General features: G+C 40.6%; 1 protein-coding gene across 1 annotated transcript; it reads right to left on the bottom strand.

The window, feature by feature from the left end:
- Positions 1–10624: 10624 nt before the first annotated feature.
- On the bottom strand, positions 10625–21405 carry angptl2b (angiopoietin-like 2b). Its single transcript, XM_031849707.1, has 5 exons — positions 20916–21405; positions 15511–16407; positions 13120–13313; positions 11884–12154; positions 10625–11763 (listed from the first exon to the last, which is right to left on the bottom strand). The coding sequence occupies exons 2-5, from the start codon at positions 16385–16387 to the stop codon at positions 11564–11566; spliced, it is 1542 nt and encodes a 513-aa protein (XP_031705567.1). The 5' UTR covers positions 16388–16407; positions 20916–21405; the 3' UTR covers positions 10625–11563.
- Between the last annotated feature and the right edge of the window lie 53 nt (positions 21406–21458).

A 21458-nucleotide genomic window follows, 5' to 3' on the forward strand; every position in this document is an offset into this window, starting at 1 on the left:
TCTTGAGTCTTCCATAGCTTTTCTGTCAGTTTCTGTCCACTGTGTATTATAAGAAAAAGCAATAACCTTTTTAAAAAGTGGTGTATTGGGATCATCAAGCCTACTGAAATATTGGCCTGTCGTATATCAAACCAACTGAATGTCAGGGAGCCGTTGAATGGAAGTAGGACCAGGACAATTTGATATTGATTTATTTTTTATATATTTTCTGAAACTTTGGACAGGTTGACTTTCCTCTTCAGAAAAAAAAAATATATATATATATATATATATATATATATATATATATATATATATGGAAAAAGGCGGTGTTGCTTGCTGGTGTTCTAAATGCTCATCAACATCCAGTGGTAGTCAGTAAACGGGGACACAAGAACTGAGCGCGTGGTTCAGTCATCAATCTCAGTGTTCAGAGTTGCACCTCCAGCTGTGTCGGATAATGAAAGGGATTTTGGGCTGTATAGCCACTGTTTGGGAGCGGGCTATCTGTCGTCATGTTGAGGTTCACTGATCTCCTTTGACTCCACGGGTACTGAGACTGTAGTTGTAGTTGTTCAGGTCAAGGGGGATGTTTTCAGTCGAGCTATTGCTCCTTTTTACTTTTACAACTCCCCTAAACTCTGCACTATAATGTCTCTGGCTCATATGTATTTGGTGAAAAAAAAGCTTAGAACTCAGGGTATATAGTGTTAAAAGTGGTCTCGTTGGACACACTGCTTATGTCCGTAGTATAATTGTGCACTGCTCTTCAGGTGGGGAAACAATTCCTCAGTCGGTGGTTCCCAAAACAATCTGCCTCAAGGTCTCAATGAGCCCATACGTTCCACAGAGCTGAAGCTTGAGGAGCACTGGAGACCGTGAACTGAGCCATGATAGCAGAAATGCCCCAACTCCTGTTTTGTCCACTCTACACACAACCTCACAACCCAACTGTGAACCTCAGAACTCTACTGTTTTGTACATCTATGAAGTTAATGAAGCTAGCTAGCTGATTTGTTGTATCTATTGCCATTTCTGAATTTATTTTATAGCATGAAATAAAATATATTTATTCAAATTATATATTTTACTCATAATCATTCTGTGCTGCTTCGTTTTGGTTTTTAAGCTTGTAAATTGCTTTTTTTATTATATAAAAAATGTCAATAGAATAATGCGTTTGTAAAATAAAGACGCTCATTTGGCTCCGATTTGTCTTTTGTGTTTCTCAAAAATGTATTTATTTACTTATTTATGTACACGTGCATGCAAACTCAAATGAACCGAAGCAAAATAGGCTGTAAAAGTTCGTCATACTGTTTTTGTTAACAAGGCATCCAAAATATGGCCCAATGTGTTTCTGGCATGCTGTACACATGAATATGTGATGTATGTGCAGCTGTGGCCCTCCAGAGGGAGCTAGAGCTTAACAAATACACCGTGGAAAGGTTGCTCTTCTTTAGTGCCAGGAGATCTGCAGTTTAAAGTAAACGAGAGTATATCTCAGAAGCAGTTGGCCTTTTATGACTTAAAATATGCTGTTAAATTTCACTATTAACTGTTACAAAAACAAACGGCCTTAAATGATCGGTCACTTGTACACGTTTTGTTGTGATAATTAGCAACCAGATGTCTGAAAAGACCTTTTCCAATTGTAACTTCTCTTGAGACTTTGATATTTGTTTTTTTGTTGTTTGCCTCAAGCAGTGCTTTTCCAAAATAGCCCGTTCACAAAAGTCCTAGAAGCTAAGTAGTATAATAAAAACTGCTGGATCTACTGCCAGATTTTCTGCCCAATCCTCAGCACTTTTATTGCTCTGGTCCCGACTGTTTAAAAAAAAAAAAAAAATGCATTCAAAGGGAGAACTATATTCATAAAGTGGCACCGCTGTGCAACAGTCTCCCATAGTGTTACCACTGTCTCTAGGTTTTTCCAAAAAGTAAGACCATCAGGGAGCCAAATTACTAAGAAACCACCAAGTTGTGCTTCACTGACATTTTCTTGAAATAGTTTCCAACTGTTCGTTCAGACTGCATTTTGCAGTTTGTCACCAAGTTTATTAAGAAATATTCCAATGATTAGACTTAAATATCTTGTCAAATATCTTGTCACTTGCTGATCAGTAAACAACATAATACTTGGCAACATGTGATAGGAAATAAGCATCACTCTTTGCTGAAAATGGTAATGACATGATGGAATTGTTTAAATTTAAGCATTATAATCCTAAAATAATAGGCTAAATTGCCCTGCTCCATAGAGTTTGAGAATAAAAAGACCCACAGAATACAAGGCCAGGAAACCTGAGGTTGTCACATTTCCACAAAGATTCTTTAACTGCATGGTTATGATGTATTGTGGCTCTCTAAAACAAACTTTACCAGTTGGACTGGAGTGAGTACGTGATAGGTAAAGCTCTTTCACGCATTTGTTAATACTTTCAGGATTAGATTTGTTATTGCAGTTTTGCAACTAGGACATGGCTGGTGGGTCCTTCAATTGTGTTGTACTTTGGCTCAGTCTGTCTCATACAGCAATGCAACCACAAAGTCCTTCTCACACATCTCAAAGTGTCATTTATGCCCTATAGCAAGCAGGTTCTCCTGCATTATTTGAGTGCTGGACTAAAGTTTATGTGCTTTAAATCCAAAAATAGTAGCTATATGTTTGTCCATAGCTTACTGTCCCTATAGGATCATTTTGAATTAGATAGAGCCTTTAAATATTTTATGTTATCCGTCATCATTGTGATAGGGCTGCTGTGGAAGCAATTCCTTCATCAAATTGTGTCTGACAAATTAAGGACAATCACTATCCACCATATCATATGACAATGGGGCATGATTGGCCTGCTTGGCTGTTAGGCTATGTCTTGTATTTCTCTGCTCCCTGAATGAGGTAATGCTGCCACGTTACAGGGGATTTGGGAGTCAGGAGTGCAGCTCGTGGGGATGAGGAAAACAGGTGGAGGGTTCCCACCTACGCAAGATGAAAATACAATCCTGTGGTTTTAAATTTGCTTATTCGTGGAGGAATTCCTTCTAGGTAAGAAGCCACTGGAAACTGTATCTCAACCAATAGAGTGTTAACAGAGAAATTTCAGAAAGAAGAGGAGACAGCGCAGCGAGGGTCAATTTCCTGTTTATATGTCATGTGGGTATCACCACTGCCACGCCCCTTTAGGAGTCCTACGGCAAGTCCTGAGTATATTAGCTCCAATGGGAGACGTGAACGTGAACACAGATAATGGCCGATTCTTTCGCCCCGATGGTCACCAAAGTACATATTTTTATCTTCCGAACATTCTGAAAATAGAATTGTCATTTTCAGACAGACATATCCGGAGAAAATTAACTTTGTTGGAGACCTTCTTCTGTCTCAGCAACAGACTCTCGCGAGATCTGTCAACTTAACGTTCGTGAACGCCATAGCTAACTCATCTGTGAATGTAGCTGCTTGTTAGCTAACGTTAGCTGCTTTTAGCTAACATTAGCTTAATGATACTGACCAACTGTAAGCAAGGTATGTAACTAATGTTAGCTAATGTTAAGTTATTGATAACTGCTAAAAAAGTAATTAAAATGGCATATACTATGTTATTAAAATATATAACGTTATATAAAATGCCATATTATAGTATGTTACAAAAAATGTCTTCGTATCATCTTCGTATGTCATGAAAAACTAATAAATTGTCACAAAAAAGTCATAAAAATGCCATAGTTTAGTATCCCATACAAAATGTCATTGTATATGTCAAAATGTCATAAAAAACAGTATAGTATAATTATGCCATAAAAAATACTATAGTATAACATACACATTTTCATAAAATAGTATGCCAAACAAATGCAACATTTAAAAGTGTAGTCTTTTTCGAAAAATAAGACGCTTTGTTGTTTTATTGCCTTGCTTTTGCTGCTTTGTCTGTCGAAGCACTTTGTTTTTAAAAGTGATATATATAAATAAAGTTTTTACAAAGTTATTATAGAATACCAAGCCATAAAATGTCATGAAAAAGTCATAGTAAAGTATGGCATACAAATGTGGTAAAAAATATAAATAGTATAGTCTGTCATGTAATGAAAAGACAAGGCAATGAAAATAGCATGAACAAGACGTAGTATAGTCAGTTAAAAAAGTCACGCTATAGTATGTCATGTGTAAAAATGACATAGTATACCATGCCATGAAAATAGCATAAAAAAGTAATTGTATAGTATGGCAAATAAAATGGCATAATAAAGTATGCCATAAAAAATGTCTTATTGTTTGCCATAAAAATGTAACAGTACAATATGTAATCAAAATGTCATAGTATAGTATGTCATAAAACATCCATCCATCCATCCATTTTCCTCCGCTTATCCGGGGTCGGGTCGCGGTGGCAACAGGCCAAGCAGGCTGACCCAGACCTCCCTCTCACCGGCAACATGTTCCAGCTCATTCTGGGGGATCCCGAGGCGTTCCCAGGCCAGTTGGGAGATGTAATCCCTCCAGCGTGTTCTGGGTCTTCCCCGGGGTCTCTTCCCAGTTGGACGTGCCTGGAAAACCTCCAGTGGGAGGCGTCCAGGAGGCATCCTAATTAGATGCCCGAACCACCTCAGCTGACTCCTTTCGACGCAAAGGAGTAGCGGCTCGACTCCAAGCTCCCTCCTGATGACCGAGCTCCTTACCCTATCTCTAAGGCTGAGCCCGGCCACCCTTTGTCATTGTCATAAAACAATGTAATGAAAATACTATAGTATAGTATGCTTGTTGTTGTAATTATTACAGTAGTAGTCGTATGCATGTATGTATTTAAGTCTTATGACGTCCTCCTCTTCTTTTTCCCCCAGATGAATGCAGAGTTTCCGTACCAAACCTGAGGATGTCCGAGTTTGTGGTTTTGTGTTCCATAACCACGCTGCCCGTCTGTCCCTCCAGGAGATGCAGACTCATACTCCCGTTGTGGTGCTCTGGACACTGGTGTTCTCACAACAGGGAGGATTTGAACCCAGCCCTGGTTCCTTTCAAACCGAGCTCTAACCAACAATGCCGCAACCCATAGAACTATTCTCTTCATGTATTTTGCGTGTTGGATCACTCCCACCCAACTCTCAATCACTCAGCACTGGAAAAACTATTAATTTGCCACAACCTTTCAGCGTGACAGATTCGTCTGCACATTGCAGATATAAAAATCCTTCTGGAGAAGCCCGCTGGTTTTTCGCTAAACAGAGCTGGGTTATGGTCCTTTCACCTCAGGGTTTTCAATAATTATATGTATATGATAATGTATTGAACAAATTTACATCCTCAAAACTCTAGAGTAAGAAGACATTTGAGTATATAGTTTTTAAAGATAATTAGTTGTCCTCTCTCCAAACAACTAATTCGTACAAAATCCAACAAAAATACAGACATCCAATTAATGTTTCTAACTTTATAAAATCAACACTGTAGTGTTACACCATGAAATGAAAGGAACCAATGCAAAGACAACCATTTCAATTAGAAATATGTTCATAGACTTTAACATCAAATGAATGACTTTTGGAACATTTTCAGTACTTGAAGTGAAGAAACTCCATCGTCCATTTTAGTCCGGATCGAAGCTCTTATCTGGTTAGTGAAGAAAAGGACAAAATAAGAATTTGCATCACATTCATGTGAGCCTACGACTACAACAGTTAAAACAACATGGGTTCACAAAGTATTGAGATCCAGCATATTATTCAGGACACAAGGATGTTCTGGCATATACTGTATATACTACGCAGTCTACTACTGCTGTGGCCTTTATTTCACTTTTTTTGGTCATACTAACTTTTTATGACATAATATACAATACTATGACCATTTTAATGATTTTTTTCGACATATCCTATGACTTTCACCTTATTTTTGGACATACTTTACTATGACTTCATTCATTAATTTTCGACATTCTATCCTATGACTTTTTCATGCCTTTTTTTGGCATACTACGCTGACTTTTTTAAAAACTTTGTTTCGACATTCTATACTTTGACTTTTAATAACATTTGTCAACATCCTACACTATGACTCTTATTAAAACATGCTACACTATGACTTTTTTTCGCGATACTACATAATATGCTATAACTTTTTAGGACTTTTTTCGACATACTATACTATGACTTTTTGGTGACGTATTTGACTTTTTCATGACATACTATAGTATTGACTTCGACATTCTTCAACTTTCTTTGACTTTTTTGAGACTTTTTATGACATACTACTGTGACTTCTTGGGAAGAGTTTCAAGATACTATAATATGACTTTTTTTGCCAAACTACACTGTGACTTATATGATTTTTGTCGACATATTATACAATGACTTTTTCATGGCACACGCAAGTATGACTTTTTTTCCACATACTTTGTTACTTTTTTACCATGATTTTTTTATGACTTTTTTTTGGCATACTATACTATGACTCTTTCATGACTATATTTAACATACTATATTAAGAGTTTTTTATGATATTTTTAACATGATTCTATGACTTTTTTGGTGACAATTTCAACATACTAGGCGATGCAATCGTGCTGTTGACTCCAAAAGTTTGGTTGTAACGTGATCTAGCGTCCAGCAGGTCTGCCCGCAGTAGACTACCACAGACTGTGGCACGATCGGGTGTAAGCCCCGCGGAAGAGCATGCCCTGCTAGAATGCCCTGAGGGTCAAAACTAAACAATTTTAGAAAACACAATGACATTTCACAGAACCTGTGCTTTGTGAAATGTTGTTTTTTGTTGTAAAATGTCATTGTATTTTGACTCTCAGGGCCACCATACTTGTTCACTTGTTTATATAATTCAATATTCACTAATATTGAAAGTGTCACGTGCACATGTCCAAATGGCACCAAAGTCGACATTCTTGTCATATCCAAAAGACGTCCCCACAGACAGACAGACAGACAGTGAGACAGAGAATCATCTCTTGATAGTTAGTGTTAGATGCTGGTATTTGAGCAAATTCTTAGCAATTCTTAGCATAGAGTATGGTGACAAATTAAATCTGTATTTTCCTAAGTGAATTACCTTCAACATTTAAAATGACATGCATTCACCTGGATGAGGAAAACACTTTGTTGAGTGAGGGTAGTGTGCCTTGCTGAGTTGGCATTTTACCAACCACAACCAAGAAGAAGAGGAACATCTGTCAGATTCTTTTCTTAATATAAGCCTTTTCATGTTGTTCATATCTTCCTTTATTAAAGCTGAGTCAGTCTTGTGTACTGGAGTTGATCAATGCCTCATGAGTAATTCTGACTCCCAGGCGAGTAGCCCGATGATTTAGAGGCTCTTGTCGAGCTGTTCTACCACAGCTTGTTTCTTATGCTGACGATGAAGTTTGTATGTGAGCCTTCGTGCCTGTGTTGATACAGAGAGCTGAGGGATGGAAATGCAGAGAGTTCTTGAAGGTCACAGGCTAAGATTTTTGTCTAAGAGTAGGGATACCTCGCTAACAAAGTTTTGTGGACGAAGTGGAATACTGGAAGAGCCACAGTAATACTTTACAAAATAAAAATTTCCGTTGTACTGAGGAAAAATTCCCCTCCTCCATCCTTTAGAGATTTCCTGCAAGTTCCCTGCAGAGTACTCACAGACGGTTTGGAAGAACATGAAACAATGGTCATGGCATGTGGCCGTAAAGTTACAAATAAATCTGCACGTCTCCACAGTTTGAAATCTGTTCAAGTGCTGAGCTTTTGGAAAACGGATAATAGTTCGACTATGTAAGTAATAAACAATGAAGTGACTATTCTCCCAAAGAGAAGCCTCACCACATTATGATGTGTTTCTATTTTTAAGCATCTCTTAATAACTCCCACATGCATCACAATAACTTCACAGCAATAATGGGGAGTCATTGGAATAAATCACTTGGGAAAAGATGTTGGTGACCGTTTATTGTGCAACATTTAGTTGAATCTCACCATTTAGTATTCCACAGTGTTTAGAGTTGTGTTTTTGCTGACTTGCAGTGTGAGTGTGACAATGATAGGTTGTCACCTCAGTGGAATGTCAAGCTGTGACAAGAGACAGAGAAGGGATCCAGACACTGAAATGATTGCAGTGGTACATCAGTATGTCTTCAGTTTGCGGTTAGTTATGACATAACGATGCACGTGATCCCATTGGAGAAGGGAATGGAGAGAGGAAAAGGAGATGACAAAGATCGATGTCTGTTCTCTTTGCAGACAGGTCATGGTTACTGTCAGAGTGACACGTGTTTCCTTACAAGAGAAGGGATTCTGTTTAAAAATGAGTGTTAGTATTATCATTTAATTTGATTTCAAAGATGTATTGGCAACATGCATGAAAACTTTGCAGCATGACCGTGGTTCATAACCACTGGAAAATTGGAAAAGAATACAGTGGAAAAGCCACCTCCCCCACACAGCCCTTTCATAGTACTAGATATGTAACAGATCCTGAACACAAGCGCTGACCTTGATTGGGGTAGATTACACCAATTAATTTATCATATTTGGTTTTAAAATAATTAACAATACATATAAGCTATGTGGCATGTGTAGTCTCTTTAGGGATGACTGCATTAGGTTCTAGTTAAAGCATGAAATGTGCACGGTTAAAGTCCCCATTGAATCATTGGTGCGGCGGTTTCTCCTGTGTGACTATTTACTCAAAAGGTGGAGTGAAAACGATTCGTGGGATCACAGGAAAATAAAAATGGTTCCATTAAAAGTACAAGGACATGGACTTTTACAGATGTGAATCAACAATACAGGCCAGTTTGAAGGTTCTGGTTTGAAGGCCCAGGAAATGCGGTTGTTTTTGTGCTGAGTGAGCGATGTGTCAGCTCATGGTTTTCCATGTTGGTTGAGGAGTGGGGGCTGCACAGGCCACCCTTACTGTAGGTTTTCCATCGTGGTGAGTCCTCAGACGTACACGGCATCCAAGGAGTCTGTCGTCTCTGTTTATGGAGACGATGAGACACAGTCCTCTGTTTTACCACAAGAAGGTTAATTGAGAAAGCAGGCTTGAGCCGGTTTTAAGATGTAATTGCTATAAAATAAGTGTTGACCAATATCTGGGAAGACAGAAGATCAATATAATGTGCATTTACTGTCCCATCCATCTTTAGTAAAAACACAGCTGACAAGAGTGACAGTCGCAATGATGAATGTCTTCCTTTGTCCCATCCAAAGCCTCTTTGTTATGGGGAAGAAAGCGTTTTACCTTTTGACTCATGTGTAGCAGTGTTTGTAGATTTAATGTAGGACAAGTGTTTTAGCTACCATCACATAAGCATCCATCTTTACTTTGGCAGCACATAATGTTAACATGGTGAGTTAGTTTTTATGCGGAGCGAGGGCGTTTAAATACACATACGCATGGTTTGCTCTGTTTATAAATGGTCTCTTCAGACAATCTCAGATTGTCTCTGAAGTTGTCAGTCACAGGAATTTATACGAAATTGATTTCAAATGCTTTCTAAACTTTCTAAAACCTGCTCTGTTCAAGCCTGGTCACAAAATATGACATTAATGGAGCTTGGTTCATTGCAGTGTAAAGTCACATTTGCTTAATTTTCCAGCTGTCTGTGGAAATCCCATTGACACACAGTAAAATAAAAGGTGGTTTCTGCTGTCAGTGGAGGGGACTGCTGGATGCATTAGTTTTACAAGCCTGTCACATTTCATTTGTCATTCCCTGGTGTTCTGACTCTATGCGCCAACACCAGGCCTGATGGTGCTTAAGACAACATGCTTTTATGCGACCAGTTCTGTCAACATGGTGTTTGTGACAGGAGACACACTTAATGTAGTTTTTCACAATGGCATGTTAATTGTTACTCTACTGTACAAAAATAATTTAGTTCTGTTTCTTTTTTGTTTCATTGCGAATTAAAAGAACAAATGAAGGTGTTGCTCAATAGAACTTAAAACCACATTTGCTAAAAGCTGTGGTTACCGCATGGTGGAGGCATGCACTGTAAGCTCTATGCTTTCCATAATATTCACATTACTCTAAACCTTTTGCCCTGACATTTTTTTTAATGTCTTAAAAATTGAAGTACTCCAATTAAAATTCATACAGATAATTTATATACAATTATTTTTTTATATTTTACATTACAACACTTTCCAGTTTGCCTGTCAAAGTTGAAAGTATATCCTTCTTTTAATCAACCAAAGAATAATATACAATATAGCTTATTATGGGTTTATATTCTATAAGCTTTCCTCTGGCATGCTTCGATATATTGAAGGACATGTAGGCTTTAGGGGGATTAACCAAAACAAGATGAGCATTAAAATGATGCAATGAGGAGATTACCTTCCTGCATTTGACTGTGCATGTCGAATACTTCATAGAAAAGCAAGTGGCTCTGCATGCTAAGTGCTAATATTAACAGCTAATAAAGCAGTTTCCCCACAGTGACAATTAAGTGCACGGATCACAATAGTAGTGGCTCATAGTCTGTCACCACAGGGTGCTAAACCTTTATAGAAAATGGAAAGTCTTAAGTCTTAAGTCATGAAAATGAATATGAACATGAATACAATTTTATGAATGTGTATGACTATCGTTATTAAAGTACTGCCTAACTATACTAAGTATTTTTCTTTATACCAATAGATGCCAAAAAAGAGAAAAACACAAGCTGTACATATTTTATTGCAATGTAATAAGGTTTTAATACATTATATTACAAATATCTTTTATGTACAAACGCAATGTGTTGGATCTATTGACATCAACAAACCACTCAATTTATACAGTAAATACAGTGCTTGATTCATACAAGCAAATTCGTGGATTCCTGTTCAAGCAATTCAAGATTTCAAAACAAGTTTTGTTGAGAAAAAAAAAGCAGGACTTTGAGTAGAGTGTAGCTCCTCAAATGTTGGTGGTAAGTTGATTTTGGTCTTAGATCTATTATATGTTGAATAAGCAGACTATTTATAACTTCAGGTATTGCTATCAGTTGTGTTTTTCTGTTAGAAAAGAACATGCCACTGTTTTTCAATAGTATATTTTGTTGTAATTAATAAAACTGGCCAGAATATCAACCCTGTAATACAAGTCAATAAATGTTACTGTTAAATTACACATTTGGAAAATGTACTTAGAATGAAACTAAAAGTCACCGGATACGTTTCCTGTGTCAACCTCATTTGCTTGTTATTGCAAAAACAACTTTACATACGTACTAAATATATATTGTAGGCTTTATTCTCTAATGTCAAATTAGGTTCTCACTCAGGTCAAATGAGAGCACTGTCAACTAAACAGGTATTTGTTTGATCAAAGACAGTGTATTTAAAAGAACTCCTGAGCAATCAGAACATGTCTTCACTGAATCATAATGTAAAAGGGAAAAAGGTACAGACAGCTGTATAACGGTGCGCAAAGTGCAGGAGTTACCGGTATATCAGCTCGTTTTGATATTGCACTTTTAACATCCTCTGTCTCTCTGTCATCTGGCTTGGTGTGGTGCCACTTAAAGAAGAAGAAAAAGACTACAGATTGCATGAGTTTTAGGACAAGGTCAAGGTTTGTGTTTAGTTAGAGTTACAGCATGTGTTCCTTGGATGCTTAGTGGAAGGTGTTTGGGTTTGGACGGATCATCATGACCACTTTCTTAAGCGAATAGGCTCCTCCTCTGAACTCAGCCCAGTAGACTCCATCTTGGTAGCGGCTGCGGTAGTGTCCTCCTCTGTACCAAACTCCATTCAAATTTGAGTGGGCACAAGAGTTGTACCACCAGCCTCCCTTCTGGTAGTGGGCACAATTGCCTAGAAACATTGAAAAAAATAAGCAAATCTGTCAGGCTACATGCATAAACATATTATTGGTTTTAAGCTGCCAGTTTGTCTAGTTTAATACTTTCTAGCATTATGCTTTTTTTCTTTTACCTGTATATGCATCATGGTCTCTGTCCAGTGTTGTGAACTGTTTCCCATTGTGCCAGGTGAGGGAGTCTCCAGCATTGCCATGATAACGGCCCACCCTTAGCTTGTAGAAGTCGGCCTCGGGCTCCACTCTGAAGCTGGCGTACTCTGCAAACACCTTCCTGCCAGACCAGTCCTCCAGCGTGACCAGTAATTTGTAGTTTGCCTGGTTAGTCAGCCAGTAGATGTTCTCCAGACCCAGCCAGTACTCACCATCAATATTGCCAAAACCTTGCTGTGAAGGTCAGTGATAAGAAAATCAGATTAGGAAATCATTTCTACGCACTCTTAGAAAAGCTATGAACAGGAGCCATGGTGGGGTGTGTGTGTGTGTGTGTGTGTGTTGCATGTCATAGCCCTCTCTCTCTTTCCCCCATTTCTACACTGACATCTCTCAAATAAAGTTATTTATCGTCAAGGAGCAATATTATAATTGGACCCTCTGAGTCAAGTTTAAAGCTAGCATGGGGCGTCCAGTTCTCCACTATTATTTTGTTATTGAAATCCCAGCAGGACAAGTGTATACAGTTAGGAAACCAACATACTGGATGCTGTCTTACTGCTTTGTTTTGGCTCCGATCATACTGTAAGTTGGTTTGTGGTATCCCCTACCCTGCACATGCTTTGAATCAAGGAATCACCCCTTCAGATGAGTGCACAAATGCAATTTCAGATCTCCTGTGGTTTAAAGGGTTTTTGTGAAAGTCTTGGATAGATCACAATTGTTGCCTTTAGCTGAGATTCAACCGGGACCCATGTGGATGATTGGCCCGCAAACAGTGAACTGCTTCTCCCTGTGTGAGGGGTTTCCCTTTCAAAAGTTAAAGAAGTTCCCCTGAATAAAAATGTAACTACTCCACGGACCTGATTATCACGTACCCTGTGATGCAATATTCAGAAAATAAGGGTTCATTTTCCAGAACATCAGTAATGCTGACACAATTAATGTGCAGTCAAGTCCAATATTCCCACATTTCTATTTGACTGTGAACACATTCATGAAGACCAACTGATGTTGCAGGAGATAATGACTCACGGCTTTGGCAGTAACCGAGGCTGTTACTACATCAGACACTTTGAGAGCTTAACAATTACCCATTCATTACTGGTTCACATCTGGTTAGCGGCAAAACACCTAACCTAAGCCACCTGCTTTCCCTCAAACTATGAGGTCCTTGATTTAGTGTGAAGTTGTCACACCTTGTATGTCTCCCAGTTCCTGAAAAAGTTGACAGAGCCGTCCATCCTCCTCTGTATCACGGTCCAGCCACCTGGGTCGTGTCTCTGGTCACACCACACCTGCATAAGGCGGTTGGCATTATCTGGCTTCACCAGGTACATGCTGCTGGAAGTGTGGCCATCTTCCAGAGCCTGCAGACAATCCTTAAATGGTCCTAAAAAAGAAAGATGACAACAATACATTTACAGCATGTAAAATCCAGTCAGTTAAAACAATATCTCAAAAGGTGAGAAAGGGAAACGAAGAGTTGTTATACTCTGTCACAGGGAATCCCATTTTTTCAGCAGAGGCTCTCACTTTAACAGAGGAATTGACTTTGGCTGTTCCTCTCACAAGGGAAATGGCTGCCGGCTGTGCAGCCAAAAGAAACACTGGCATGAGGGCAGAAGGATTCCTGACTACTGAATGATGAAACACAGGCAAAACTTTCGATCATCTGGGGTGCTTTACACTGCAGGATTAGTATTATTCTAGTTTCTTTCACTTAGGTTTTTGTACTTTATGATATATGTACACACACATCATTTTAGTTGGAGGCGTGCATATTAAGGGACTCACATCATGTTTAGAAGAAAGGACTTCTGGGACTAAATTAAATTATGGACAGCTTGTAAACCTTTGTCAGCCACTCAGTAAGTGTGCGGAAGTTTTTTCTAATATGACAAAAGTTGTGTGACGTAACAGTGAAGCATCTAAAACGTATTATGAAGATGCATTTCTTATCTACAGCTGGAAAAAAAAACTGTGAATCAAAGAAGACTAAAGTTGACAATAATTAAGCAGCATCAGACATGCTATCTTCTGCAGAAAGATAATTCATTCTGCAAATGTTTCGGAGATTTTGTGCAAGGTTAACATTGTTTTATTGGATTTTATGGTGCAAATCAGTAAAACCGGGTTTGCCTGTGTGCCATTATGATTTTACCCCAAATTTCAAACCTAGTAGATATGGAAAAAAACTAATGGGCCCACTGGCTCCCCGGCTTCAATTGACTGTGAAAGCGTTTAAGGTCCCAAGATTTCACACTTGTGTGGTTTGCCAACTGGCCCGGATTACAAAGTGTTCAGATAGAATGGAAAGCAATGAAAAGAGAATAAGGGGTCACGCAAAGGGGTAGAAGTGAGGGAGGGGTTCAGTTTGCAAAAGATAGAAAAAGAGGAGGTATACAAAATAAGAAACAAAGCACCTCATTTACAATATGTCATGAGGTCCCACTCAGTTGAGAAGCCAAACATAGGAACGGTAAAAGTGTTCACATAATGTGAATAGCCAGAAGTTTGCCTCTCAGTAACTCTCAGTTATTTTTAATCGCTGTGGATGATATCTGTCTGTCGGCTCACTCTCTGCCATCCATTTACTCTCAGGAATGTCTGTTGAGCAGATACAAGCCAGAGACCTGCCCTGCCCTGCCCTTCTTTGTTCTGACTGATAAAGTCTGCTGCTCTGGTGGAACATATGACTGATTCTTGCCTGGTGCAACTGGAACAAATGACATCACTGACTCTCGGTATCTCTTTCTGTACGTACTTTACCCCCCCTCCCCCTTTTATTTTTTAACTTAGACTCCATCCCTCCATTTCTCTCTGTTGCTCTTTCAGTTCTCTCCCTTCCTTCCTCTCTATTCTTGCATTGTGTGCAGCTCTGTTCGTGTTATGGGTTTATGTAACTTTTTGTTGCATGGCTATGGGCAGGAAATTACGTGCCGCCTTTCAAACATTCTGTACAAAGGCTGCCGTTCACATGCAGCCGAGTGAAAATGGCAAGCAGTAGCACAAAAAGTCAATGGAAAACGCTCCCACTACTCATGTTGGGAATGGTTTGTTCCTTTTTTCCACCATTTTAAAACTGAAGTTTACTAATTAAATTCAAATGGGGAAAGGGAACGACAACAGACCACTCACTGCAACTGATAGGACAAAACACCCTTCACATCAATTTTAAAGCTTTATCATTCACTAACATGTGTTCAAGAGTCCCATGGGCTTGGATCCAGCAATCCATTTAGTCACATGTATTTACTCTGCTAATATGCTTTGTGTTTTTGTGTGGGTTGAATCGTGGCAATTACTTGATATGCATCTCAAAAGGCTGTAGACAACAGCATTTCTGTTCTCACTGAGAGCCCTTTGCCCTGGGAATGCGTGGGACGTATTTCAATTGGCATTGAATGGAAGAATGGGTACTTGGTGGTGGCTTGACATCAATGATTAAGAGGTTCACAACATAGTTAATTCAGACGCACAATCCGTTGTTTGTGATGGCAACTGTTTTGGTAAGAATGCATCAAAAATAGAACTTTGAAATGAATCTCCATTATCTAAAAGTTCATATTGGACTTTGTTAGACTTACCAGAGGGCTTGTCAGTGGTGGAGGGGCTGTGTGTGCCAGTGGGCATCGTTGGAAGAGGCAGTTGAGATTTTTGGTCACTCTGGATCTCGTTGCTGATTGGGTTGACAACTCGTGGAGGGACAGGTGGTTGGTAAGGCTTGTTGAGAGGTGGTGATGGTGGAGGTGGTTGAGACCGTGGCTGGGGGACCGGCACGGGACGAGGGGGAGGGCGACTCTGGCACTGCTGCTCCAACAGAACAATAAGAGTTGATTGGTTAGTGGCCAAAGAAGCCAAGTGCTGGTACTTGTGCTCGAGATCCTTGTATCGACTGGTGAGCTGTTGCATCTCAGAGGTTTGGTTCAGGATCTTGTTCTCCATCTGAGCCAATTCGAGGGCATTGTCTCTCTTCCTGATGATCTCGTGGAGCAGCTGCATGTACAGCTGTGTGACTCTGGAGTTCATGTTTCGGCTCTCCTTCCTCAGAAGCTTGACCTCATTGACAATACCTCCGTCCACCTCTACCAACTGCTGCAGGGTCTCGATCTGCCTCTTCTGTTTCTGTAGCTCCACATTTAGCAGCTCTAACTCCTGTTTGTTGACCCGATTCTCCAGCATGGCCTCCGGCTCCTTGGAGTTGACACAGATGGCTCCGGTCACTTTTTGCTGAGGCACAATGAAAGTGTAGGAGCACTTGTCCTGCGGCGGCTCAGCTGGAGCACGCTTGGTCCTTCCAGCATAGAAAAAGTCTCTCTCCAAATCATCCTCACTACTCTCAAATTCTTGGGTCTTGTCCCTGCCATGGCTGCTGTCTGACGGACTCCCATGAGTCTGCTGGGCAGCACAGGCTAGTCCATAAACAAGAAGGAGCCGCAGCAGGACCGTTGAAGGGGGCTCCATGTGTCCCAACTCACCAACGCCTGAGGAAAATGGGAAAGAAAATAGAGAACATTAATTGCATTGTTGTGAAAAAAAATGTCCTAAATGATTCACTTTTCTAGTTAGTAAGCAGAAGACTGTATGAGCACACCTATTCTGAAACATTTTCCTTACTATCAGAATCAACAGCCCTCAGGAGTGGGCTGCATGCTCATTTTGACAGGCCATCAATGGAGTCCTTCACACCTAGACAGACTGAGATCAGAAGGAGGCTGCCCATCAGGTTACACTAGTGTTATCCTCCATTACCTAGGAGCCCGGTGCATACACATCTATACCTAGTCAGGGCTGGAGGTCATTACAGCTTTCAAAAATATGGGCTACTGAAAAAGATAAGATCTGAAAGAAAATCGCTCACTTGCCCCGCTGAGCGCCACAGCGGCCGCTGTGACTTTCCATGACAGGAAACGAAATATATTCACGTGTAATATTTAAATCAAGAATTCTATGGCTGCTACACTGCAAGTATCACTTCTGGGATGAGCAAACACTGCTGTATTTACGTGTTATTCATTGAATACATCTGGTCTTGATCCTTTGTATAAATCAGCGCTCCGCTTTCAAAAGCATGCAATACATGCATGTTTGAAAGTTACTAATCACTTCACAGCCCCTAAGTTAAATATTTCTTTTGTGTAATGATGTGCTGATCTCTTCAGTCAGTCGCATTGCTGTTAGCGGAGTGTGTTTAGCTTAGTCTGCTGTGCTGGCTCAGGTTTTCTTTGGGCGAGTGCCACTGCTTGTCCTCGACACGCACGAGAACACTCCTATCTGCTCCCCTCTGCAGGCCTGGACATCTTTGCTTATGGAAAATATGAGACACCACCAGATGATACTATTCATGGAACTGTTTTAAATATCGATTGTGTTGCATCAGTCCTGTCCAAAGCCGTTACCAAAAGAGGGAAATAAGTCACGCTCAGACAGTGAAAGCCAATTTGTTCTGTTTTAACAGAATACAAGCTTACTGTAACCATCTAGCATACATAAGTAGCATGACATAACATTATCCTTATCTGCCTCAGAATTTATTCCTGATAAATGGAGAACCAACATAACCCTGTCTAGATTAAAGTCTCTCTTAAATTCCGTGTCCTCTATAACTAAACCTTGTGGCACAACTCATACATTTCCTCAAAAGTTAATGAGAATGAGATACTTAACTGTTACCAGCATAAATCAAAGTGTAGACATTTTAATGAGAAAAAAAAAGAGCAGGCATATTTTGTAGATGATGGTGGTGTTATTAGGGGATGCCACTGAGTGCTGAGGAGAATGTAACTCCTGTGCAAGGATAACAAGGCCTTGAACTCCTGGGGCACCTTAATTGAAAGCTGCTGCATATTGGATTACAGAGGGGTCCTCTGTAACACCTCCCCAGAGTCAGAAAGGGCCCGTCTAATCAGAAAGCATTATCGAGAGGCCTGTATTGGCTTGGTTTTGAAGATCTGTCTCAGAATTGCTGGGCTCACAACTCCTCGCACATTTTGTTATAGCCTATCTTGGTGTGAAAGATAATCTACCATCTAATTGTAAGCACAAACTTGGGAAGAGAGCAGAAATGTTTTTGTCTTGTTAATCCGGGCATGCTGCCAGCACATTAGGTAGGAGACATGGAGAAGAGAAATGCAGCGCTGTCCAAGAACATGACCCTTGGCACATTCGACCCTTTCAGTTTTATCTGTCTAGAGTAGAATGTGAAAACATTTTTCCTTCCCGGGAAAAAAACCCCACTGTATGCTTCTTTAACTGGTCGGTCTTTGTGATGTTACGGTTTACCTGGCCAGAAATATGATCACAGTCAGTGCGGAAGAACGTACAGTCTGCTTCTCCTTTGGCATTTTGTTTGATTAAAACAGTTTTGTGTCAGCACAGTAGGAGGTCTTTAGTTGCACTAATGCTGCACACAAAGCCTGGCTGTATGACGTCACCTCAGCAAATGCTGATTGATTCAGTGTCATAAATATTTTTCACACCATGCAAAAGGATACTTATCATTGAAATGATCTTAGTGTCTTCAAGCCGTAAAGAAACCACCAATAATAGCTTACAAGTAAGCCAATACCACGATAAAGGAGCAGCCCAGAGTCGGTGCCTTGTAATGTGCTGATGACTGTATTTGGCCAGCAGCTCCTGTGGTTTCTCCCCCTGGACCATGTGCTCTGTCTCTGAGAAATGCAGAGTGATTTGCCCCTGCTGCGGAGGAGTCCCATGTTGGACGTCGTTAGCCCAGAATCTCCTGCTCTCGGCTTCACTACACTTCAAAGCTGAGGGGAAAATGTTTGCAGCTTGTGATGAAATGTGTGTTTGTGTGCGAGCGAATGCAGTATGTGCGTGTCGGCGAGGGTTTTTCCGATAAATGGTGTTTTCAAATAACAACACTTGCTGGGCTTAGTATCCCAGGGACCTGAGAGAGTCCCATCTGCCGCGACTGAGACAGCCTGTTATTAACCCATCCCCAGTCTGCCAGAGGGAACAACAGAAAGCCTCCTCTTCCTTCGTCGCTTTTAACAGCCCCCATGGCGCAATATTGTCCTTACATCAGTTCACTTTACAGGCTGCTATTGAGCAGCAAATAGCTGCAAAGATTAACCAGTGTCATATATGTCTACTCTGCCCAGGCCCTGAAGATGAACGAGTGGAGTGTGCAGTGAATAACAACTATCATCGTAATTTGATTGGCAGCTCCTCTTGGGTGATTTCTTCAAGTCTGCTTCACACCAAAATGTTTTGGTTTTACTGTCTTCAGGTGGTTAAGTCTGTGTTTACACGACTCCTCCTTCTGGATTTTACTCGGTGTTAAATCAAGTGTGATAGGCGAGTGCAGCGGGTAGGTCAATGTGTCTCTGACCAGCGCTGTGCGCCAGCCTTTTTGGTCATGCTCAGCACATATTAATTAGAAGGTGGGCAGCCTCGTTCAGACTGGCTGATGTCTCTCACCCCAGCCCCTCTCATTTCAGTGTGAGCATGGCATTCCTCACATTCTTTGTCACCTCATTAGAGTGAGCTGCCATACACACATGGTGGCAGACGGCTAGACCCTCTCGACGCAGGACCACTACTCCCCTTATCGCCTCCGTAGCTACAAGACGCACTGTATCTACTGACGCAAGTCATTCCCAGTGTCCTGCTTTCTGTGTGAATGCCTCATAATCACATCATCATCATCCACAACAGGGGATCACAACACGACTACACAGCACCTAATTTGTCATTAGCTGAAAAGGAGCGGACACTTTGGAGAGGGCGGCTTTGTGTTGCATGTTCAAATTAGCACCAACTCCGCTGAGAACTGGCAGTCTCCTGCATGACACCCAATATGTGTTGGATCAGAGTCAAATTCAATTTGCTCATGGTAATCTGCACTATTACATTACCTTGAGGGTGACCTCATTCTTTCCTCAAGCATGTAATGCTTGTTAGCCTGAAACATGACATTTTGAACATGATGAACCTCAACTACCTGCTCAGTTTGATGGCATAGGACAATATTTGTTTTGACTCTCCATGGAGCAGGAGTGGTTTGAGTTTTTGTTCAAATGTAGGTTTCGTTCTGGTCTCATGCTGCTTGGTAAGTTCTTCTATACCTCACTTGTGATCTGAGTCAGACGGGGGAGGCACAGGGGGTCTCGGGAATTGTTTCGATAAGTTCCAGCATTCTACCTCAAAGCCCCCTTATCCAAACACTACTCTGGCAACAGAAACAAAGACGGGATTCAACCGCCTGCTTCTGTGTCCTCTTGAGCCCAGAGGGACATCCTGAAGCTGCAGACGGCTTGACATACCGGTAGTCAGGTTGTCTGTTTTTCTTTCTCTTTTAGAAATGAATGGTTCTATTTAGATATTAGAAAATAAACCTGTCAGCATGTATCATACAAGGCTCTTGCTGTATATCATCTTCTACACACCCTCTTCAATACCCATGCCTTTATTTGACCCCTTTAGGGTCCAGTGTTTTGACAAGCTGAGTGTTTTATCAGTAGTGAAGAAGCACTTAGCCCAGAGAGCCCGCTCTCCAGCATCCCCCTGCGCTGAATTAACCCTCCCCAACCAAGTCTATCAGAGTCATCTGTTCAGTTAGTCATCAGCAAGTACAATTACCTTTTAGCACCAAACTGTGAGTCAGATAACAGATGCTGCATGAAGACTGCTCCATTCAAGATCAAAGAAAATCATTATGTAAAGCAAAGCAGTGTGAGAGTCAAAGTCTGACTTCAATCAATTTAACTTCAGGACAAAATAATTGCTTCACCATTGTGTGACAAATGTCACTGGGCTGAATGATTCTGAGCTCACTGACAACTTCTGTCGAGCCAAGAAAGGTCATCATTTGCTCTGAGAGATTATGTGTTACAGACAATTTATCAATGCAATGAATTAGTTATGCTTGATATAATGTAATATAACTGTGTGTTGTCCCTGTTGAATAAATCAAAAATCAATAAATAAGATGAATGTATAAATAAGTGAAAGGTTACTCAATGCTTACGAGATAGATAACTGTAGAGTATTGATGAGGCTCCCTCAGATGCCTTGCCCTCCTGGCAGAGCTGATTGAAGTTTCTCCCGGTAGAAAGTCATCCCAAGTGAGAAAGCTGCAGCCCTGCGTCCTCCTCTCCCCCCTTCTGCACTTTGCCTGTATAGTTACTCTGTGTCACCTCTGTCCATTCCAGCCGTGGAGGGGTGGTGGTGGTGGTGTTTTAAAGCCTGTTATTAAAAGTCCGTCATTAGCCCAACAGCAGCTTGACTTGAGCAAACGTTGAGTAGATTGTTTCAAGATCCACTGGAAAAAAAAGTTGGAGCACTTTCAGAAGACAAGTGGTAACTTAAGTTGGATGGTGGAGATAGTTTCCTGATAAATGGTGCGAGTCCAGGGCAGCATGTGTACTGCCTGTGGCCCGTTAGGAGAAGACTGTCACTTTTCTGTGGGCTGAATCCATCACTTCTGCCTCACAGCTCTAAGAGGCTGTCTCTCTCAACTGCACCTCTCTCCCTCTCTCTCTCTCTCTCTCTCTCTCTCTCTCTCTCTCTC

The sequence above is a fragment of the Anarrhichthys ocellatus genome, unplaced genomic scaffold (assembly GCF_004355925.1).
Source record: "Anarrhichthys ocellatus isolate YVR2014 unplaced genomic scaffold, GSC_Weel_1.0 scaffold9, whole genome shotgun sequence".
In the NCBI taxonomy this organism is placed as follows: Eukaryota; Metazoa; Chordata; class Actinopteri; order Perciformes; family Anarhichadidae; genus Anarrhichthys; species Anarrhichthys ocellatus.

Coding starts and splice junctions, on each gene's coding strand:
- angptl2b (XM_031849707.1), bottom strand. CDS start 16,387: ATGGAGCCCCCTTCAACGGTCCTGCTGCGGCTCCTTCTTGTTTATGGA. Junction 13,314..15,510: donor CACCACTGACAAGCCCTCTG/GTAAGTCTAACA, acceptor TTTCTTTTTTAG/GACCATTTAAGGATTGTCTG. Junction 12,155..13,119: donor GGAACTGGGAGACATACAAG/GTGTGACAACTT, acceptor TGACCTTCACAG/CAAGGTTTTGGCAATATTGA.